The sequence below is a fragment of the Oratosquilla oratoria genome, unplaced genomic scaffold (genome assembly GCF_046742065.1).
Source record: "Oratosquilla oratoria isolate Oo_2021 unplaced genomic scaffold, ASM4674206v1 SCAFFOLD50, whole genome shotgun sequence".
Classification (NCBI taxonomy): Eukaryota; Metazoa; Arthropoda; class Malacostraca; order Stomatopoda; family Squillidae; genus Oratosquilla; species Oratosquilla oratoria.
The window spans coordinates 2,328,986-2,354,082 of NW_027467714.1; the positions used below are offsets into that span (position 1 = coordinate 2,328,986).

Consider the following 25,097-nt stretch of genomic DNA (forward strand, 5'->3'; position numbering starts at 1 on the left):
CCGCTCGAAGGCCCAAAATACGGAAGACAAAATTAGTGATAAGCATGGATGGAATATGGTGAAAAATAAGATGCGGAAAAGTGGAAAAAAGTCCTCACCAGCCCCGCTGAAATGCAAAAACTCGTTTCAATTACTAGCGAATCTGCAGGAAGAAGAAACTAATGAAATCCAAGAGAAGAAGGGAACGGCAGATGCTGGATCCCTGCCCACAGGTAATATTTTGGTAGGTAACAGTCAAGTTAGGTACTTAGACAGGGCTTTCTGCGATAAAGATAGGAAACATAGGACGCAGGTGTGTTTCCCCGGCGCGGGCATAGATGTTAGAGATAGGATTGAAGAGTGTCTAGTAGGGGAAGGTAAGGACCCAGCAGTTTGCTTAAGTGCCGGGGGAAATGATATAGGTAAGATAGGAAGTGAGGAATTGTTTGTGCTGTACTGTTGTATGTGGAATCCTTCCAAGGCGTAGAGTTGGAGGCATGTGGCATTCCAGGGCTATTGCAATGAATTGCAGGCTGGCAAAACATTGTAAGGCCAATGGATGGGCATTTGTCGACAACTGGGACTGCTTATATGGTAAGAATCACCTATACAAAAGGGACGGGGTGCACTTGTCTCCCAGAGGATTTCGGCTCCTTGCTGAATCCCTTGAGCGAGAAGTAGGCATCCTACAGGGTTTTTTCGGGTAGATTACGTGGGAGTAGGGGGGAAGTATCGAAATATAGTTTAGGCAATAGAAGCAACTTAGAGAGGGACTATGAAAAGAATCACCAAAGCAGGTGGAGAGAAGATAAACTTAAGGTTTACTATACAAATAGCAGGAGCATAATTAATAAAATTGATTTGCTGCGAGGTAAAGCATACGTAGAAAATTTCGATATTATAGCTATTACTGAATCCTGGATCAACATGGCTGATAAACATTTCCTTCCGGAAATCGAAATAGAAGGATATAAGATTTTTCATAAGGATAGGGTTGGCAGGAATGGGGGAGGTGTAGCACTTTTCGTTAAAAATACATTAAACTGTATTATCAACAATTTGATTAAGGAAGAGGACTGTACGGAATCTATTTGGGCAGAGATTATAGGCAAGAATAAGAAAGTTATTATTGGCGTCTTGTATAGACCTCCTAACCTCAGCATTGAGCAGACTGATCCCCTGATTCATGAAATTCACAAAGCGTCCCAGTACAAAAACGTTGTGATCATGGGAGATTTTAATTATAGAAACATTGACTGGGAAACTTTAATAGATCAGGAAGCAAAGAAATTCCTAGATGTGGTACAGGATAATTTCCTAAAACAAGTGAGTACCGATCCTATGAGGGGACAAAATACCCTGGACTTAATTTTAACAAATAATGAGCACCAAATTAGCAATGTAATAGTGGGAGATAGTCTAGGCTCTAGCGATCATCAAGAAATAAGATTTAATGTTATTTGGGAAAAATTAAAAAGTATGAATAATGTTCAAGTACCAGACTTCAGGAAAGCAAACTTTGACAGTATAAAAACCTATTTGAAATTGAATACGAAATGTCATGCGGATGTTTCAAACATTGTCGTTTCTTGTAGTGGGGCTGAGAGTCAGGCCGGTACCAAGAGCCAGGTCAGGGAGGGTAATATGCATACCTTAGAACAGGTCATTTGGGGGCGAGGGCCCAACAGTCAGGTCAGCGATTTAGAAGAAATGTATAGCAATCTGATCTAATTATTAATGCACAAAACACATTTATCCCCCTAAAGTCAATACGGAAAAATAGTAATATTCCCAAATGGATGACGGACAGATTGAAACATGAGATCGGAATGAAAAGAGGACTTTACGTAAAAATAAAAAACGGGGAATCACACCTTAGATCAAGATATAACGAAATGGCAAAGCTGGTTAAAAGGAATACACGTTCAGCAAAACGTAATTATGAAATCAAGGTTGCCAGTCAAGCAAAATCCAACCCAAAGGGCTTCTTTCACCTCTATAGAACAAAAAATAAAGAAAGAATAGGACCAATTAAAAATTATGAAAATGTCATGATAGAATCGTAGGAAAAAATGAGTGAGGAGTTTAACAATTATTTTCTATCGGTGTTTACTAATGAGAGGTTAGATAAAGTACCTGACTGCGATCCGATTTACAGAGGGGATGAAGAAAGTAGTCTATCTAATATCAGCATTAGTAAAGAAGAAGTAGCCAAGCAGAGTGAAAGACTTAAAGCTACAAAATCTCCGGGTCCAGACGAAATTTTTCCAAGAATGCTTAAGGAGTGTAAATTTGAAATCTGCGACCAGTTAACTGAAATATTCAATAAATTGGTTGACACTGGTTTTGTGCCGACTGCTTGGAGGCAGGCAAATGTTGTTCCTGTTTTTAAGAAGGGAGATAGATCGTCTATATGCAACTACAGGCCAATCAGTTTGACATCGGTTATAGGAAAAATGCTTCAATCAATAATAGTAAATAGACTCAGAGAACACATCGAAGGGCATAATTTAATTCGTGATTCACAGCATGGTTTCTCCAAGGGTAAGTCATGTGTGACTAATCTTCAATCCTTTAACACTAAAGTATATAAGGCAACAGATAACAATGAAAATTACGATGTTATTTACCTTGACTTTAGCAAAGCGTTCAACAAGGTGCCTCACCAAGACTACTAAATAAAATCAAAGCCCATGGCATAGGAGGAAAAGTGTTAGAATGGATTAGAGCTTGGATTAGTAACAGAAAACAGTGGGTCACCATAAATGGAATAAAATCTAGGTGGGGCAATGTTACTAGCGGGGTCCTCCAGGGCTCGGTTTTGGGTCCCTTGTTGTTCATTTTGTACATAAATGACTTAGACAATGGGATAAATAGTGATATTAGTAAGTTTGCGGACAACACTAAAATAGGACACCTAATTAGGTCAGGAGACGACGCAGAGATTCTGCAGGATGATCTTAATAAATTGTTAACATGGTCGGCAAATGAACTTCAATATCTCTAAGTGTAGCGTGTTAAACGTAGGGCTACACGACCCCAAAAATAGATACATCTTAGATAACACGTTTTTAGAAAAATCTGAGTGCGAGAGGGACTTGGGAGTTCTGGTGAGTCCGGACCTTAAAACCAGGAAGCAGTGCATTAGCACCAGAAATAAAGCTAACAGTTCATTAGGCTTCATTGTTAGGACAGTAACAAATAGAAGTGCAGAGGTAATTATTAAACTCTATCTAGTGATAGTTAGACCCTTCCTTGACTATGCAGTACAGTTTTGGTCTCTATCCTACAGAATGGACATAAATTCACTAGAATCAGTGCAGAGAAGAATGACCAAAATGATACATGCACTCGGAAATTTGCCTTACGAAGAGAGGCTTAGGCACCTAAACTTACACTCTCAGGAAAGACGTAGAGTGCGGGGTGATCTAACAGAAGTGTTCAAGTGGATCAAAGGCTATAACAAGGGTGATGCAAACAAGGTCATCATAATGAAACAACAGGGCAGGACTCGCAGTAATGGGTATAAACTGGACAAATTTAGATTTAAGAAGGAAATAGGCAAGAATTGGTTTACTAATAGGGTGGTCGACAAATGGAATAAACTTAGTAACCATGTAGTAAGTGCTGAAACTATCAGTTGTTTTAAAAAACTATTAACACCTTTATGGATGGGGATGACAGGTGGTGATAGATACGGAGCTGCCTAGTGTAGGCCTTATGGTCTCTTGCAGTCTCCTTTATTCTTATGTTCCTTTATCCACTGGGTCAGTGTGCATTCAATGGTCATATTAAGTATGTTTCCCCAGATGTCTTCTCCACCCTTCACTGTCATTTCTTCCTAACATATTTCTTTTGAGTTAAAATCACCCATAATTACTATATTTCCTCTTTCAGTAAATTAGTTAATTCATATTTTGTGTCTTCCAACAGTTTGGAATGATCACTTTCTGTCCAGGAGTGTGTTTTGGGGGCACATACATTACTACAAAATTGTCTAATTTTCATGTAACTGTGTGTGGTATGAGCATGTTGTTGATAAAGAGGCATGGTATGTATTTGTGTTCTGATATCCAGTTGGTGAGAAGTGTGGCTGTCAATATGATTAGGGCTATTTTGAGTATTTGTGGTGAACCCAGAGTTGAATGTGCTGAGATATGGCTGTAGTATTTCTGCAGCTTTGTATTATAATGTGTGCATGTAATTGTTATGCTGTGTGCATAAGAAGAGATTTGTATTTCTGAGGTGTGGGTATATTGTGTTATTAAAAAGTGTGGGGGATAAGACTGAGCCCTTAGGTACTCCATTCCTAAAGATTCTGGTGTGCAATGATTGACCATGTTATGACACATAGGCATTTCTACCTGCCAAATAATTAGCCTGCCATCTTTTGGTATTATTGTGCATGTCTGTGTTGTATATTTTGCTTGTGAGATTGTGTTGGGAGATGGCACTGAAACCTTTACCAATGTTTAGTGTTATAAGAAGTATTCTGTGTAGGGGTTTATCTGAACTGATGCCATCAAAAACTGTGCAAGATCTATCAGAAGAGTATAGAGTGTAGTAATCTACAACCATTTTGAGATTTAGTAAGTGAGATATGTGGTGCGACAAGTTGTAGTATAGGCATTCTATGACTTTGGAGGGAGTGCAGAAAAGTGTCATTGGGTGGTGCGATGCTGAAACGGTTGGACTTTTGTTAGTTTGGGGATTGTGATGATTTTACCATAATCCCAGATGTCAGGTATGGCGTTGTGTGAATAGCTGTAGTTTGCAATATTGGTGAGTGCATGTATGCCATATGGTCCAAGGTGTTTTAGGTGTAACTTACATGTTGTCAGGACAAGTGGATGAGTGCATGAAGTTATGGATAATATGCTTTGTCTGGCTGTCTAGGAAGGTTGTGTAGTCTGGGTCTGTGTAAGTCTTTCTTACGTTGGATGATGCACCAGTTGTCAGGGTGAGGGATGAGATGGCTTGTCTTTTGTTGCTGTTGCTGCTGCTATGGTTGTTACTACTGGTACTGTTTTTGTTATTGTCACAATCAACAAGTAAAACATAAAAAGTTTCAAGCATAGGGTCTGGACAGGAGAAGCAAGGCAGACTTCTTGGGCATGAAGAAATTCTTTGAAGAAGCAAATTGGGAGGAATTCATGAATACCACTGAAACTATGAGGAAATAGATCTTTCCTTACATCTATAGGAGTGCCCAAAAAACACTGCTTGCCACTGTATGTCTGCAGGTTTCCATTCAATAAAACTTAAGGCAAATATTTTTATAATCCTAAACACTTCTGACAGACCTCTATAGCCCATGCCCACAAGAATATATATGTTTTTCATTCTCCCTTGTTTTCATGTAAAGCCATAACTTAAATTCTATTCCAGCATGACCAATGACAAATACCTGCTAATGGTAACCCTGCCCTGCAAGATGGACAGCAGAGTTGCCCTTTTTCAAAACCTGTCAACCCTCTCACTTCCATCAGGAGATGCACCCCTAAGAGGTTGACATTCAGCCTCCAGACTGTGCCCATGATTTCTCTCTACCAGCTTCAACTGTATTTCTCATACCTATTCACACATGGAAAGCTCAAAACCAGTGATTGCTCCCTCCCCTCCTCCTATTATTACTTTCAGTCAATAACATATAAACACTCCCATACCATTACAACACTCCAAAATTTCTTTCTAGAGGGATCTAAGGGAGGGCACAAGGACCACCACCAGCCATTCTAAGGATGTAGGTTTTTCACTCAATGAAACTCAAGAAAATAATTGTTATAATTATTCTATTCTAGTCCTCAACAAAACTCTCCTCAAAAATACTGTCACAAATTAAAAGCACTCAAGCCTTACCTTCATCCTTTATAATTCTAAATGTTGTGATCACTGCAGTAAATGAGTTGTTGATCAAGGGATGTCTGCTTTGTGACTGATGAAAATCAATCTCAAGGGTATTGGTGATGGTGCTGAACATGTTGGCCTGAGTGCCAATTTCGAAGAGTCCTCTAGTCCTAAATGTATATGTTGTGTTCCTCTCACCACAAAGCAAATCTGACCGTTTGTCCTTGAAATCAAACGGCATGATGGCATAGATCTTCTTATCACCAATAGTGCTGACCTGGTGAACAATACAGGAGAAATAATTCAGTAATAACACCTAAGTAAACCTTTACCTGTTCTTCTTATACAAGCATAAAATCATAGTTTTTAAATGTTTTTCCTATATCAGGGGTCACCAAACTACAGCCTATGAGGTCAGTTTATCTGATCCATCACCAGACATCAAAACAGTTTTGAAAAATTATTATTTTTCTGAAACTTTTTGGTAAATGTTTTTTTTTTTTTTTTTTCTGTGTGGAGGGAATGAACATGAGGGGGCTACCAAAAATGAGATGGATGGATAGGGTAATAGAGGCATTGGGAAAAAGGGGAATGTCTGTTGAGGAGGAAAGGGAGAGAGAAGACAAGATAGGGGTGAGTGGAGAATGGCTGTGTATGGATGATATTGTGATGCATGGGAGTGGATGGAGGATGGACCACTGGTTCTAGCCAATCATTTTGCTTGGCTGGAGGATGAGGCGGCTGAAAATCAGGAGTTCCTGTGGGGGACTCCATGGTGTGAGGCTATGATGACATTCTCCAGTGGAAGACTAAACGATGTTGAAAGCTTGTATGTCAACCGGGCTGTGGGATCACTGATTGTACCCAGACCATCAGGGGCCAATGGCAGACAAATACTGTTCTGATTGTTCATACAGGAAGTAACAATGTAGGTAGGGTAAGATCAGAGGAACTTGTTTAGAATTACAAGGTCCTTCTTCAGGAGATGAAGGAGTGTGAGAGCCATCACGTAGTCTGCGGGATCCTTCTGAGGATCTACAAAGGCTTGTGTTGGAACAGTAGAGCCATAGGAATCAATGAGAGGATATCACAATTATGCACACAACTGGCATACCACTTCTTGATCCTTGGTATCTCTTTTCCAGGCGTCATGACCTTTATGCTTCTGATGGGATCCACCTTACAGAGACAAAGATGTTCTTACAAACCTTATTGTGGGAGTTTGTAATGAACTAGTTCCTTTTTTGGGGTAGAAACTAAAAGTGAAGGGGAAATACTGTAGAGCATATTGGGGAAAATAGAGTGGGCATACCAATAATGTAGAGCAATATGTCAGTGTTGGGCAAAATATCATTTTTGGATATACAGACGCTCCTCTACTTACGTTCATTCATTTCACGTTTTTTCGATTTTACATTTGAACTGACTGTAAAAAAAAATTGTAAAAAAAATTTTTTTGAGTGAATTTTTTAGTTTAGCGCGCTCTCCGTAGTTCAAACGATACTTGCGCATGACACTGCGTCCATTGTTTACATTGCACAGACGACAAACTGAACATACCTTGCCTCCTCCTTCACCATCTCAATTTATGTTGCTTGAATTTAATTTATTTGAAATCAATGTTATTATTTAACAATGTTATGTGTATAATTAATGATTTAGGGGTGTTTTATAAGATACGGTAATAGAATTTACGGATGTATAGTACAGTAACAACTTACGTTCTTTTTCAACTTACGTTCGGCCGTTCGGAACGTAACTAAAACATAAGTTGAGGAGCGTCTGTAATATATAGAGGACAAAATATTACATTAGGATGTAATGTCACAGGACAAAATATCACAATGGGATGTAATAATAGTGGAGGACAAAATATCGTGATGGGATATAATGATAGTGGAGGACAGAATATCATTTTAGGAGGGGATACTGGACAGAATATCAGTGAACGATGGGTGGCTGGTGTGGAACGCAGTGATGTATGGGGGGCAAGGTATACATGAAAGGTCGAATGAATGCGAGGGACCAGATGTCCATGAGGCATTGAATGTCAATGAAGGACTAAATGTCAATATAGAGCAAGGTGTCAATAAAGAACAAAATTATAATGTAAGGCATGATATTGAAATATAAAATGTGTCAAAAAGAAATAATCACGAGTTTCTTAATACCATAAATTTTAATGCTCATAGTATTAGGAATAAATTCCAAGAAATACAGGCGTATGTCAAAAGTAAAAATCTCGATATGATAGGAATAACTGAAACATGATTAAATGGTAAAGAGTTTGAAACTGAATTTAATATTGCGGGATTTAAACACTTTCATCAGGATAGAAACCACAAGAAAGGTGGGGGGTCTTCTGTTGTACGTTAAAAACAATGTCCATGCCTGTGTTTTAGAGAGAGTTAAACAAAATGGATATGATAGTTTGTGGATAGAATTAACCTAAACAAATGGACAAAAAATGAATGGAGGTGTAATATATAGGCCAAAAACATTATCATTAGCTGATGACAAACTTGTTATTTCAAGAGCTGTCTAGTTTCTGCAACCAGGACCTATTGATAATGGGCGATTTCAATTTTACTGACATTGATTGGATGACCCTTGAACATGGCCATATAGATAGTCGCTTGCTAGATTTTCTCGGTGACAGTGACTTCGTTCAACATGTAAAAGAGCCAACAAGACATGGAAACTTACTCAATCTATTGATCAATAGCCGTGAAAGCATGATAACCAATGTAGAAGTTGATGAAACTATTGCAAATAGCGATCACAACTTAGATTCAAATTGCTAATTTTTTTTAGAATATACTTGTGTATCTGAAATACCCGATATTAATAAAGCCAGTTCATAGGACTATGTCAGGAGCTTCAGCTTACAGATTAGGAGTCAAAATTAACTGAAAGACCTGTAGATCTGATGTGGGAAATATTTCATAACATGCTTATTAAGATGATTCATACTTACATCCTGTTTAAGAACAGATACCCACCAAATCAGGGTCACCCAAAATGGCTCGACAAAGAAACTGAAAAAAGTATTGCTAAAAAGAGACAGGCTTATAAGAAATACAAGTGCTCAGGTTCACTTAATGACTATCAAAGTTATGTAATAATACAGAGATTTAAAAAAGGCAATAAAAATCGAAAAAATGACAATAAGAAATGAATATCGCTGATAAATCCAAAGAGAATCCCAAAGAATTCTATGGTTGCATTAGAGGTAAAAAGGTTATTAGGAACCACATTGGCCCACTATTATCTGCTGTCAACTTGAATATTCAAATGAAGGAATGTGTGATATTTCAAACAACTATTTTTGCTCAGTATTTGTAAATGAAACACTTTAGAGTGAACTCCTGTGAACCTGTAAAAAGGCTAGGATAAACTTACTACAGTATATAACAAATGAAAAAATTAAAAGGTGTATAGAGAAACTCAAAATTAATAAAACACCAGGGCCTGACGATTGGCATCCAAGAATCTTAAAGGAAATGAAAAATGAGATTGTTGTTCCATTAGAAATTATTTTCAAGAAATCCATCATGCCCCGAGATGTCCCAAGAGAATGGAAACTAGCTAACATTACTCCCATATTGAAAAAAGGAGTGGAAGGAGGTTTCTTCAAGGATAATGTGGATGAAGGTGAAACTGGGAAAGGAGATGTGGGTTTTTGTAAGTGCATATGGTTCTGGTAGTGAGAAGAATGTAGAAGAAAGGGAGGCTTTTTGGATAGATTTAAATGAGTGCATAGAGGGATTAGGGAGGAACATCAATATAGTAGTATTGGGAGACCTGGATGCTAGGGTAGGAAATTAACCAACTGACGTAGTCGGGAAATGTTAAGTTCCAGGAAAGAATCATAGTGGAGAGTTGATGGTGATGTGTCTAGAAAGAGAGTTGATGATAGCAAATACAGTGTTTCAGAAGAAAGTCAAGCATAAGTGCACATGCGAGAGGGTGGTGGATGGAAGGGTGGTAGATAGAGCATTAATGGACTATGTAGCAGTAGATAGGAGTATAATAGGAAGAGTTAAGGATGTACATGTTGTAAGGGGAGAGAGTGAAGGAATATCAGATCATTTTTTGGTGGAAGGTAAATTGGGAGTGGAGGATAGATGGAGAAAAAGGAAAAAGACAAAGGGTAGGGAGGTGCTTAGAGTGAACTCATTAAATGAAAATGAAAAGGAGAAGGAGTACAAGAAGAAGCTGAGAGAGGAGTGGGAGGCAGTGAAGGATAGAGTACAGCTAGGAGTGGAGGAGGAATGGGGATGGTTCAAGGAGGGAGTCACAAAGTTTGCAAAGATGGTGTGTGGAACAAGAAGGACGGGAGGAAATAGAAGGAAGGGTAGTGAATGGTGGGATGAGGAAACAAGGAAGGTTGTAGAAGAGAAGAAGTGAACTTTCACAGATTGGTTACAAAATAGGACAAGGGAGTCATATGAGAGGTACAAAGAAAAGAGAAGTAAAGCACAAGGTAAAGGAGGCAAAGAGGAGAGCATGTGTGAAATAGGGTAAGAGTATGACAGAAAGTTTTGAAAGTAATAAAAAGATGTTTTGGAAAGAAATTAAGAGAGGAAGAGGAGGCAAATCAAGTAGGGAAGAAAAGGTAAAAGGTACAGATGGAGAGATGATAATGGAAGAGAAGGCAGGAAGGGGAAGATGGGCAGAGTATTTTAGGGAGTTGCTAAATGTGAAGGAGGATAGGGAGGGAAAGATAGTTGCAGTGGGAAGTGCAAAGAAAATTACCATGACGAGTGATGAAAATGGAGAAATAAGAAAGGATGAAGTGAGGGCAGTTGTTAAGATGATGAGAGCAGGTAAGGTACCTTGTCTGGATGGATACCATGCAGAATGTGTAAAAAAAAAAGGAGGTACATTGATGGTGCACTGGCTGGTGAGGTTATTTAATGTTTGGTGGAGAGAGGGTAGAGTGCCGGAGGACTGGAGGAGAGCCTGTTCAACTTATACATGGATGGGGTGGTGCGAGAGGTATATGCAAGGGTGGTGGATCTGGGATTGGAAATGTTTAAAGAAAATGGAGAAAAGTGAGAGGTGAGCCAGCTGTTGTTTGCAGACGACACTGTGTAATTACCGTTGCTTTAGCATTTTCTTCCACTTGTTGCTGTAGTATTTCTTAAAAAAACAAAAAAAAAAAAATTCTTGTTCCATTTTCTTTTACCATACATCTTATTGTGTAAAATTGATAAAGATTAGTAAAAGAGGTGTGGAAGGAGTGAACATGAGGGGGCCACCAAAGGTGAGACGGATGGATGGGGTAAAAGGAGCCACTGGGAAAGAGGGGAATGTGTTGAGGAAGGGAGAAGACAGAAGATGAGGGTGCATGGAGAATGGTTATGTATGGATGATGCTGTGATGTACGGAAGGGGGTGGATGAGGGATGGGGGGTTGAGTGAGTATGTGTGAATGATACTGATGCAGACTGAAAGGATTTCTCCCCGTCTTCTCTTTTTCTGCGTTTCTGCATGAGGGGACTGAGAGGAGGAGTTGCTGATTAAATGCAATGGCCTTGCTGTGGATGTACTGTGTCTTGCTGCATTGATTCTGACCCAGGGCAGTGGGAGAGGTGGAGGGATGATCTGCCATCCAGGAGTCAAGAGACGAGGGAGGGAGGGAGAGGTGGTGAATGGGAGTGGAGTATGTGGGGATGAAATGGGTGGGAGTGGATTTATGCCTTTGACTTTGGGTACCTCCCTTGTATGGGGGGGAAAAAACCCTTGGTATATGTATTATGTACTTGTAAAGTACATAATACATACATAATACATGTAATATACTTGTAAAGTATATTACATGTGTAATCTTTATCAAAAATACATTAATTTCTCTAAATTTGGGGATATTGGGGTGTTTTTGGAGGGCTGGAAAAGATTAAAATATGTATACCAAGGGTTTTTTATTCTTACAAGGGAGGTAATTGGAGAGTGCAGGATAGATGGAGAAAGAGAAAAAGAATAGAAGGTAGGGAGATGCTTAAACAGCTTAAATGAGGAAGAAAAAAAGGAGTACAAGAAGAAGCTGAGGGATGAGTGGGAAGAAGTGAAAGATAAAGTAGAACTAGAAGTGGAGGAATGGGGATGTTTCAAGGAGGGAATCACAAAGTGTGCAAAGATGAGAGTAAATAGATGGAAGGGTAGTGAGTGGTGGGATGATGAAGCAAAGACTGTTGGAGAGAAGAAATGAGCATTCATAGATTGGTTGCAAAATTGGAAGAGAGAATAATATGAGAGGTACAAAGAAAAGCATGGGATAAATGAGGCAAAAAGGAGAGCAAATGTGAAATGGGGGAAGAGTTGATACATAAATTTTGAAAGTAATAAAAAGATGTTTTGGAAGGAATTTAAGAGAGGAGGGGCAAATCAAGTAGTAAGTGACCACTTCTCAATTGGTGTTTTGTATTAAATTTGATCTACTTTTTCAGGTTCTGATGTAAATAATAAATCTAGTCTTGACAGTTTTTCGCTATTCCTAAATCTAGTGTTTTCTTTCACCCATTGTGTCACTGCATGGTCTATAGTCAAGTAATAGTTTTCCCCATTGATCATCTCCATCTTTCACTGTCATCTCTTCCCAACATATTTCTTTGCAATTAGTCTCCCATGAGTACCGCTTTATTTCCATCCTTCAGCATCTTGTTTAATGAAGATCTTATATCATCTAACATTTTGGAATAATTTTTATCACTCCAAGACCTCACTTTTGGGGGCATGTAAATCACTGCAAACTTTCGGATTTTTATGACTTACTAAAGTGGGATAGAAGAAAAATAAGAGGACACAAAAAGAAACTGAAAAAGAAAAGTTACAGAAGAGATCTGAAAAAGAATAGCTTCCCACACAGAGTGATAGATATCTGGAACAAACTGAATGAAGAAACAGTGAGTGTATTTACCTAGTTGTATCTTACAGGAATGGGAGCTACGCTCATGGTGTCCCACCTTGGTATCTTGCAGTGTCTAGTTTGCTCTTAAATTTGCATATGGTTTTTGCACACACTACTGTTTTGTCCAGTTTGTTCCACGTGTCCACCATTCTGTGTGGAAAACTGTTTTTCTTCAGATCTCTTCTATAACTATCCTTTTTGAGTTTCTTTCCAAGTCCTCTTGCATTTCTCTTGTCCCAATTTAGTAAGTCCTCTCTATCAAGTATTTCCATGCCTTTCATGATTCTACAGATGGTCAGTAGGTTGCCTCTCTTTCTTATTTGCTCCATTTTCATGGTTGCTCTCTGGATTCTTTCAATTTTTTTTATATTCTTTTTGGTACTGGGTGACCATAGTGTTGCAGCATACTTCTGTCTAGGCATTATTAGTGTGACTAATATTTTTTAATAATCTCTTCATCCATATAGATATACACCACTTTTATTGATCTTAGTAAGTTAAAGGATTCTCCAACAATTTTGTTTATTTGTTTATCAGAGGACAAGTTGTTTGAGATAATTACTCCCAGGTCTTTTTCAGATCCCACTTTCTTTACCTACGTAGTTTCAATTTTATATTGTCCTGATATTCTTTTTTTACTTTTTCCAAATTCCATTATGGTACATTTCTTAATGATGAAGTCCACTTCCCACTTCTGACTCCATTTCCAAACCCTGTTCAGGTCTCTCTGTAGTGATTTGCACTCCATTTTAGTTTTCACTTTCCTCAACAATTTAGCACTGTCTGCAAAGAAGCTCATGTAACTTTCCACCTCATCATCCATGTCATTCACACAAATAGCGAACATTATTGGAGCCAATATCCTTGTGGGACTCCACTAATCACCTTCTTCCAACCCAAATACTTTTTTTCTGAGTACTACTCTCATTTTTCTACCATGCACGAAATCCTCCATCCAGTTTAGTAGGTTGCCCTGTATCACTCCTATGTTTTCCAATTTTTTAAATAATTTTTTGTGTGGTACTTTGTCAAAGGCTTTTTGTAAGTCTAGGAAAACACAATCAGCCCATCCATCCCTCTCTTGTATTATATCTATTATTCTCAAGTAAAAACAGATTAAATTTGTGGTACATGATCTTCCCTGTCTGTGTGTGTGTATTTACACAGGCTATTTTCCCTGCCAGATGCCCCTCTTATCATTCTCTCTCCCTCTATGAGTCAACCCATTGCTGTAGGAATATGAAGCAGGAATTGGCTTCATCTGGGTGTAAGTGCAATGCACACACACAAGCACTCCATTGCACCAACCCTGCAATTCAAATTGAAATGAGGGTGTGATTACCCACCAATAGCAACCACACCAACAAGCAGACAAAACACATAATACCTAATCTCATGCACTCATCTGCCTGTGGCCCTGATAACATAAGCAACATCCACCTAAAACACATTGGACCACAAGGTATACACACACTCACAAACATTGCAAACTACAGCTATTCACACAACACTATACCCGACATCTGGAAGCATGGTAAAATAATCACCATTCCAAAACCGAACAAAGACCCAACAATCCCAACATCGCACCGCCCAATCACACTTCTCTGCACCCCCTCTAAAGTCATTGAACGCCTAATACTTCAACTTGTCACACCATATATTCCCCTTGCTGACTCACAACACGGTTTTAGGCCACTACACTCCACAAACACTCTTCTGACAAACCTCACACAAAGAATTTTAGATGGCATCAATTCAGATAGGCCCCACCACAGAACACTTCTTATAACATTGGACATTAGTAAAGCTTTTGAGGCTATCCCCCGCCACAACCTAACAAATAAAATATATAACACAGACATGCACAATAACACCAAAAGATGGCTGGCCAATTATCTGGCAGGCAGGAATGCTCATGTGTCATATAATGGCCAATCATCGCACATCAGAAACATTAAGAACGGAGTACCACAGGGCTCAGTTCTATTCCCCACATTATTTAATCTATACATGCATGACTTACCCACACCAGACACCTCAGAAATACAAATCTCTTCCTACGCAGACGACATAACAATCACATGCACACATCGTAACACAGACAAAGCTGCAGAAATAATCCAGCCTTACCTTGACACACTCAACACATGGTTCATCACAAACAGACTCAAAATAGCTCCAACCAAATCTACAGCAACACTTCTCACCAACTGGACAAAAGAACACAAATACATACCTCATCTCTACATCAACAACACTCTAATACCACACACAAACACACCGAAAATTCTTGGTGTAACATACGATACATCCATGTCTTTCAAACAACACCTCACAAACATAAAAAACAAATGCACACCTAGACTTAACGCACTTAAGTCAATCACTGGAACAACATTTGGACAAAACAAAGAAACTAATATAACAATATACAAACAATGCATACGCTCAGTGATGAATTATGCGAGTCCTGCATGGGCTCCTAATCTCAGTGAGACACACCACAACACCCTTCAAATCATACAAAAGAAAGCCCTAAAAACAATTACAGGCTGCACAAATACAACACCTACAGACCATTTACACCATGAAACAAAAGTCCTCAAAGTCAAGGACCACCTCGACATGAGAGGCACACAAACACTTGCTGCAGCCACCACAAACACATCACACCCGCTACACTACATAGCAGAACACCCACACACACCAAGAAACATTAAAACTACACCCAAAGACCTTTATTACGCACAGATCCTCTCTTCTCTTCCTCCACAACCACCAAATACCAGCCTCCGGAAACATATTCATATTCATATCACTCACCGCTCCATTAACACACTGAAAGACAACACACTGCTGCATGCCAGACCCCCCTGATATCCACCCTTCTGAATCCTCTCTCCCACAAAAGGACAGAGTCCACTTGGCCAGACTGCGATGCGGTCACCACCCAGCACTTCTAAGCTACCAGAAGAGGCTGGACGACCGTGTTGTGAACAGCTGCCCAGGATGTAACACTTCACCCCATACCATACAACACATAATGGAAGACTGCATTATACACAATCATGCACGCAAACAACACAACATACACTCTATAAAGGATTTGTGGGAAAACCCAGTTTCGGCTGTGGCCTTCCTTGGGGATACGGGACTGCTCGGACAGACAGTCTAGGGAACGACAACAACAACAACAACTTGTCACACCACATATTCCCCTCGCCACCACGGTTTTAGGCCACTACACTCCACAAACTCTCTTCTGATAAACCTCACACAAAGAATTTTAGATGGCATTAATTCAGATAGGCCCCACCACAGAACACTTCTTATAACATTAGATATTAGTAAAGCTTTTAATGCTATCCCCCGCCACAACCTAACAAATAAAATATATAACACAGACATGCACAATAACACCAAAAGATGGCTGGCCAATTATCTGGCAGGTAGGAATGCTTATGTGTCATATAATGGCCAATCATCGCACATCAGAAACATTAAGAATGGAGTACCACAGGGCTCTGTTCTATCCCCCACGCTCTTTAATCTATACATGCATGACTTACCCACACCAGACACCTCAGAAATACAAATCTCTTCCTACGCAGACGACATAACAATCACATGCACACATCGTAACACAGACAAAGCTGCAGAAATAATCCAGCCATACCTTGATACACTCAACACATGGTTCATCACAGACTCAAAATAGCTCCAACCAAATCTACAGCAACACTTCTCACCAACTGGACAAAAGAACACAAATACATACCTCATATCTACATCAACAACACTCTAATACCACACACAAACACACCAAAAATTCTTGGTGTAACATACGGTACATCCATGTCTTTCAAACAACACATCACAAACATAAAAAACAAATGCACACTGGAACAACATTTGGACAAAACAAAGAAACTAATACAATAATATACAAACAATGCATACGCTCAGTGATGAATTATGCGAGTCCTGCATGGGCTCCTAATCTCAGTGAGACACACCACAACACCCTTCAAATCATACAAAAGAAAGCCCTAAAAACAATTAAAGGCTGCACAAATACAACACCTACAGATCATTTACACCATGAAACAAAAGTCCTCAAAGTCAAGGACCACCTCGACATGAGAGGCACACAAACACTTGCTGCAGCCACCACAAACACATCACACCCGCTACACTACATAGCAGAACACCCACACACACCAAGAAACATTAAAACAACACCCAAAGACCTATATCACACACAGATAATCTCTTCTCTTCCTCCACAACCACCAAATACTAGCCTCCGGAAACATATTCATAATCATATCACTCACCGCTCCATTAACACACTGAAAGACAACACACTGCTGCATGCCAGACCCCCTGATATCCACCCTTCTGAATCCTCTCTCCCACGAAAGGACAGAGTCCACCTGGCCAGACTACGGTGCGGCCACCACCCAGCACTTCTAAGCTACCAGAAGAGGCTGGATGACCGCATTGTGAACAGCTGCCCAGGATGTAACACTTCACCCCATACCATACAACACAATGGAAGACTGCACTATACACAATCATGCATGCAAACAACACAACATACACTCTATAAAGGATTTGTGGGAAAACCCAGTTTTGGCTGTGGCATTCCTTGGGGAGACAGGACTGCTCGGACAGACAGTCTAGGGAACGACAACAACAACAAGCAGTGTTGACCTGCCTTACTAACCTCACAGTCCCTGTTAATCTAAATCTCCAAGGGAATTAGATCAGTACAGTAGGCCTTCAACATTCATGAGGGTTAGGGGATTGGGAACCTCGCATAAGTTGAAAATTCATGAATATTTGGTGGCACACATACATAACAATAATGTTTATTTAACATAATAGTTTCTTTTACCTAACAATATTGTTTCCTTCCTTCACGGGACTGCTCGGACAGTCTAGGGAACGACAACAACAACAAGCAGTGTTGACCTGCCTTACTAACCTCACAGTCCCTGTTAATCTAAATCTCCAAGGGAATTAGATCAGTACAGTAGGCCTTCAACATTCATGAGGGTTAGGGGATTGGGAACCTCGCATAAGTTGAAAATTCATGAATATTTGGTGGTACACATACGTAACAATAATGTTTATTTAACATAATAGTTTTCACATTAAAACAAGTAATGGAGAAAGCATGGGAGTATAATACGATGCAATACCATTTGTTTATTGATTTCAAACAAGCGTACGACAGTATATACAGACAGAGTGTATGGGGCATACTAAAGGAATTTCGAATACCGGACAAGATAATACGTTTAATAAAAGTCTGTCTTACAAACACAAAATCAGTGGTAAGGGTTGATGGAAGATATTCGGATTGTTTCGAAATTGAGAATGGCTTGAGGCAAGGATGTGTGTTATCTTGTTTGCTGTTTAACTTGGTGATGGAGAAAATAACTAGGACAATGATAAATAGAGAGGGTGGATGTAAACTGGACAACATTAAGATCAATAATCTAACATACGCTGATGATGTGGACCTAATTGCCGAGAGTAGAGATGATTTGAAAGATCTAATCACCCCACTAAAAGAGACAGCAGAGAGAGTTGGGCTGCAAATAAATTTCGATAAAACTAAACTAATGTGTATGAGCAGAGAGAATAGGAACGTAGAGATGTGTTTTTCGAAGACAAGAAAATAGAGGAGGTAGAGAGTTTCAGATATCTAGGTGCGACAGTAACAAATAGAAACGAGATGAAGACAGAAATAAATATAAGAATCGCTTCAGCAAACAGATGTTGTTTTAGACTTGTACCATTATTAAAGAAGAAAAGCATATCAAGAAATACAAAATTAAGAATCTACAATACAGTCCTATGACCTATAGTTTTATATGCCAGTGAGACATGGAGCTTAACAAAACAAATGGAACAAAGACTATTGGTGTTTGAGAATACAATATTGAGGTGAATTACTGGACCAGTTTTTGATGAAATTGAGAATAGGTGGAGAGGGCGACACAATAATGAGCTGAGGGAATTAACTAAACAAGAGAAAATAACAGATGTTATAAGTAGGACAAAATTGAGATGGGCTGGGCATGTGGCGCGTATGGAGGACCATAGAATTCCAAAACGAGTTATGATGGGTAGAATACCTGGAAGAAGACCCAGAGGGAGACCTCGAATGAGATGCATGGATGGAGTGGATGCGGAGATGGACAGAAGAGGAATAGATAAAATAACCTGGATGGAAGCAGCACAGGACAGAAGGGTATGGAGAGGATTACTGTTGGCGGACCAGAATCTACACGAGGTTCAAGATCCAGCGGAGTGAGTGTGAGTGTGAGTGAATAGTTTCTTTTACCTAACAATATTGTTTCCTTCATCAAATAAACCTAATAACTTATAAAACCCCAAAAACAGTATGAAATATTGCATATGTTATGGTTTAATAACATAATAAATACATGTAGAAAAACAAAACACTCACCACTTGTGTAAGTTTCTGCACTATTACTTGTGATGATGATGATGGTGATGATAGCTATGCAATGATACTGAATAACTGGATGAGATGATCAGGCATGATATTGGGTAACAAAACAAAACAAAATCTACATTGGCCAGGGTTTCAGGGGCAGAGCCCCCAGTGGGGGTCAGGGGGCCATTGGCCAAGACTGAGTCCCTGGGCTGAATCGCTAGTGAACAAATGCATGCAAGCTGTTTTGTTGATGTTGCTATCTATATAATTCGGCCAAAATAAAATCTACCTCAGTCATCACCTTGATATACGTACACATGAACACCACACCATGCAATGCTACACAAAATGAATCACTTGCGGGCCAGCACTTACACACAGGTACAGCCAACATATGAATCACCCAAAACTTCACATCAACCAAAAATTATTCGACCACAACAAAATATATATTTTTTTTTAACAGGATCATTTATTACTATTTGGAATTAATGACTATTGGAAATTAATGACAAAAAATCAAGATCATTGTCAGGAAAAGAAAAAAATCGGAAGAATATCATCCCTGGAGATGATGTAGAGTGTAATTGCATGACATGAGGAGTCTTGTGCCTGGGTGTTCAGGTGGGATTATAGGTGTAGCACCAGGCTTCCTTGTGAAATACACAGTGATTGGCAACTGAGACCATTTCCTCTTCATGTCATCAAAAAGAGTCTTGTTAGGAGCAGTGCCCTTATCAACATTACTCATCATCTTCAATGCTCTCACTACTGATGGATCTATGTCATACAATAATTGAGTTGTGCTGTCATCCCTCAGCTTTTCAAGAGTGAGAGCTTGAGGGTGATCAGCCTCAGCAACACTATCTTCCTCTTCATCCTCCCTGTCTGACTGCACAATCTCTAACAGTTGATCATCATTTAAGGCCATGGCATGTTCTTCAACCAGTTCCCTCACCTCATACTCCTGCATATCCTTGAACCCTTCACCACCAACTAGCCTAGTTCCACTGTCTTCTTCACAGCATCATTAACCTCCTCCTGAGGACCAAAGCCTGTGAAATTGCACACACACTCCGGCCACAGTGCCCCCCAACAACCACTGACTGTCTGAGGATGCAAATCCTTAAGGCACTCCTGCACAATTAAGAGACGGTCAACATCGTGAAGCCTCTGCATGCATCTGCATGTGTAATAGGCTTTGAAGGCAGCTATCACACCCTGATCAAGAGGCTGTATGAGGGGGGTGGAATGAGGGAAGCAGGGTAACGACGCGATGATAGGTTGCTATATTTTTTTGTGTGTGAAATTTGGTAAATATGTTTGTGCTGCCGGAAACTCACAAATGTGTGAACCTCACAAAAATGGAACTCGCAAATGTTGAGGGCCTACTACAGTAAAATTTCTTGGCTCCAACACAATGGGACGAATTCACACCAAAGGATGACACGGCTTGACCCACACTGAGGTCCTGGACACCTGGTCATCACCACAATGAGTGGTACAAGGGCTAGATTGCTATCAATTACAATGACCTGCACACAAACACATTTATGACAAGCTCTAAGATTGTAACAAAATGTATATTGTCAGTGTATCTATGTATCTCAGATAAACCATTTATTATTATCATCACACACACACACACTTCAACGAACGGATGGATTAGAAGACGTTCTGAAGAAAATTGAAGTTTTGTGGATCCCAAAGCAAAGAGAAGTGCCTATTGTATTTACAGGGTGGGGGGAAATTGCTCGTGGGGTAGTAGGAAAGTAGGGAAAGAGGAGAAGGGGAGGGATTACTGAGGGAAATGGAAGGAAATGAGGAAGGAGTAGACTTGGCCCAGGCAGACAGGCAAAAGGTAAACAAGCGGCCCCCCGACGACGATGAAATGTCTAATAAAAATGTAAAGATTAGAAGTATAGATAAGAGCAATACAGTAGAAAGTGATGAGAATATTTTCCAGGGATTTAAAGAGGGTGGGGGGGACACAAACCCTGACAAAAATGACAGTAAAGGGTGGAGACGGCTCATGGGGAAACGCTCTACTTGAGATGATTACTGACCATACAATGACACAATGGATACAGGAGAACACCAGGTATAGAAATGAAGAACCATCAAGACTAGACTTAATAATTACATCTGAACCTAGAATAGTGGACAAGATTGAATATAAAACACCAATAAGTAAAAGTGACCACATATTGATTGAACTGGAACTTAATAAATGAAGAAAAATATATGAAAAGAAATGAGCAATATAGAAAAGGAAGAATGATGTATGAAAAAACAAACTTTGATAGAATAAGAGAATTCTTTCAACAAGAAAACTGGGAAGAAATATACAAAGAAGAAACAACAGTGGAAGAGAAATGGAATATTTTGACAAAAATTTACAAAAAAGGAGTGGAAAAGTATGTCCCAAGACAAAAACAAGAAAAAGAATATGTAAAATGCTGGTACAACAAAAGTTGTAGGGAGTTAAAAGACAAAAGAGACAAAGCCTGGACCAGATGGAAAAAAGACAAAAGACCTGAAAAATGGAAAAAAGACAAAAGACCTGAAAAATGGAAAATATATACCGGTTATAGAAATGAATATGTACAAACGTGCAGAGAGGAAAAGAGAAAATATGAAAAAGATATCATAGAAAAGTGTAAACATCAACCAAAACTATTCTACAGATTTGTAAACAATAAACTGAAAAATAAACAAGACTTGTAGAAATTAAGACAAGAGGGAGTTGAATACACTGAGGAAGTAGAAATGGCGGAAATTATGAACAAACATTTTAAATCAGTGTTTACAAGGGAGAACATACAACCTGAAGAGATTGAATGGAAAGAGAAAGTCCCCCCTATGGAAGAAATAGAAGTAACAAAGAATGAAATATTGACACACTTGAGTAATCTTGATGTCAGAAAATCACATGGACCAGATGATATAGCAAACTGGATTCTGAAAGAATGCAGGAATGAACTGGCAGACAAAATACATAGCATACTAAACAGTTCCTTGAAAGAAGGAAAAGTTCCAGAAGATTGGAAAAAAGCAAATATAGTACCTATATATAAAGGAGGAAATAAAGAACCTACAAACTATAGACCAGTCTCTCTAACAAGTACAATAGCAAAAATTTGTGAAAGAATTATCAAAAGTAGATGGGTAAAGTATTTAGAAAAAAACAGTGTTAAATCCAAGGCAATTTGGATTCAGACAAGGACGATCATGCGTCACCAATTTAATATGTTTCTATTCAAGGCTAATAGATATAATACAAGAAAGAGATGGATGGGCGGACTGTGCATTTCTAGACCTAAAGAAAGCTTTTGACAAAGTACCACATAAGAAGTTGCTTAAGAAATTAGAAACTGAAGGAGGACTACAGGGAAAACTACTAAATTGGATGGAAGGCTTTTTGCAAGAAAGAAACATGAGAGTAGTGATAAGAAACCAGCACTCAAAATGGGATGAAGTAATAAGCGGTGTTCCGCAAGGAACAGTTCTGGCCCCAATAATGTTTGCTATATATATTAATGATATGGATGAAGGAATTGAAAGCTATATTAGCTTCTTTGCAGATGATGCAAAACTACTGAAAAGAGTGAAAACTGAAGAAGATTGTGAATCACTACAGAGATCTAAATATAGTACAGGAATGGAGTAGGAAGTGGGAGATGGAGTTCAATACTAAAAAGTGTAGTATAATGGAATTTGGAAAAAGCAAAAAGAGAATAACAGGAGCATATAAATTGGGAGAAGAAGGAATAAAAAAAGTAGAAAATGAGAAGGACCTGGGAGTCATTGTTATGAATAATATGTCACCTGAGAAACATATAAATAAGATTTTTGGAGAAACTTATAATTTAATAAGAACAATCAAAGTTGCATTTACATACCTGGATGAAGAAATGGTGAAGAAAATCCTAATCACCCTGATAAGACCAAGATTGGAATATGCAGCAACGATATGGTCACCAAGTACAAAAAAATGTATAAGAAAACTTGAAAGAATACAAAGAGCAATTACAAAACTGGCACCAACACTCTCAAAACTATCATATGAAGAGAGACTAGAAAAGCTTGAACTACAGACACTAGAGCAAAGAAGAGAGAGAGGAGATTTGATAGCTATTTACAGAATCATGAAAGGCATAGAAATTACTGATAGAGAGAATCTGATAAAATGGGATGACAGAAATACAAGAGGACACGGAAAGAAAATAAAAAAAGACAGCTATAGAAGAGACTTGAAAAAGAACAGCTTTCCTCACAGAGTAATAAACAGTTGGAACAAGTTAGATGAGAAAGTGGTGTGTGCAAAAACAATACATGAATTTAAAAATAGTTTAGATAAAATGAGATATGAAGACGGGACCCCACGAGCATAGCTCCCCTTCCCGTAAAATACAACTAGGTAAATACAACTAGGTAAATACACAATACATGAGTTCAAATCTAAATATGATAATTGGAAATCAAAGATATAGAGTTGGAACTGTACATGAATTTGATTGTAAACACGTTACAAAATTAAAGAATAGGAGACAGGACCCAATGAGCATTGCTCCTTTCCTGTATACATACAACTAGGTAAATACACTTTTGTCGGATGGACGGCGAAGATTGGAGTTCTGAAGAAAAAGTGAAATTTTCATGGATTTCAATGCAAAGTACCTTATTGTATTTACAGGGAAGGGTAAAGCTTGTGGTGTAGTGGGAAAGCAAGGAAAAAGGAGAAGGGGAGGGATAACTGAGGGAAATGGAAGGAAATGAGGAAGGGGAGGACTTGGTCCAGGAAGCCAGGCATCTTGTAAACAAACGAAGGACCGATGAATATGGTGAAGGGATTAACAAAAATGTAAAGATTAGAAATATAGATAAGAGCAGCACAATGGAAGGTGAGGATAATAACTTCCAAGGATTTAATGAGGGGGGGGGGGATACCAACCTCCCCCCATTAGCAAGACTAGAGGAAAAACTTGAACAAATGACCGAACATTGGGAGAATACGTTCGGTAACATAGCAAAGATTGCGCAGAGTTGAAAAATTGGAAGAACTAGAGAAGGTGAACAAAAACTTAACTAAAGAAATAGAATTAAAAAGACAGTTAAAAGAAGTAAAAGAGGAGAATGAAGAATTAAAGAGGGATAATAAAGACAACAAAGAGGCCAGAGCAAAAGAAGCACAGGGTTGGAAAAAAAATCCAAGAAAACAGTAAAGTTGCATTTACTGAGATAATCAAACAGCAAATGAAAGAACAAACTGAAGACTCAGTTATTAAAGTGATGAGACAGAAGGAGAATATAGTAAGGGACTTAGCAGATAAAAAGAAATGTATAATTATATTAGGAATGGAAGAGAAACATAACCTAAATAGAACCACAAGAATCAATGAGGAAAAAGAAAAAGTAAGCAGTTTACTAGAATTAGTTCAGGAAGATGAACCTGAAATCATGAAACAAATTGAAGAGATGTATAGTCTCAGAAAATATAGTACAGATAAGACCAGACCAATTAAGATTAAATTCAGGTCACAAACGACAGCAGAGAATATCTTAGCGAAAACAGGGAAACTAGCAACAAGTGAACAATATAAAAAGGTATGGGTAAATAGAGAAATGAATAAAGAGGAAAGAGAGGAGGAAAAAATGAAAAGACATGAAGCTAAGGGAAAAAACGAGAAGCAAACAGAGTCAGAAAAAGAGAAATTCTATTGGAGAGTAGTGAATATGAAAGTAAGGAAATACGACATACTAGACAAAAACAAAAGGGAAACAGAGAATACAATGGAAGTGGCAGAAAACTAAGAGTGTCTTACACAAATATAGATGGATTAATAACAGGATTGAATGAGCTGAATGATCATATTATTAT

At 38.7% G+C, this 25,097-nt stretch overlaps 1 protein-coding gene across 11 annotated transcripts in view; it reads right to left on the reverse strand.

Annotated features, from left to right (window-relative positions):
- The window catches only part of LOC143023561 (uncharacterized), a 220,511-nt gene that overhangs the window by 70,527 nt on the left and 124,887 nt on the right, over positions 1 to 25,097 (reverse strand). For 9 of the 11 annotated variants that reach the window (XM_076182137.1, XM_076182132.1, XM_076182131.1 and 6 more), the window contains one exon: positions 5,839 to 6,103. In XM_076182137.1, coding sequence (XP_076038252.1) covers positions 5,839 to 6,103 — 265 coding nt within the window. Of the gene's footprint in view, positions 1 to 5,838; positions 6,104 to 7,547; positions 7,609 to 25,097 lie in introns of all 11 variants that reach the window. The other 2 variants (XM_076182139.1, XM_076182141.1) reach the window with 1 other exon arrangement.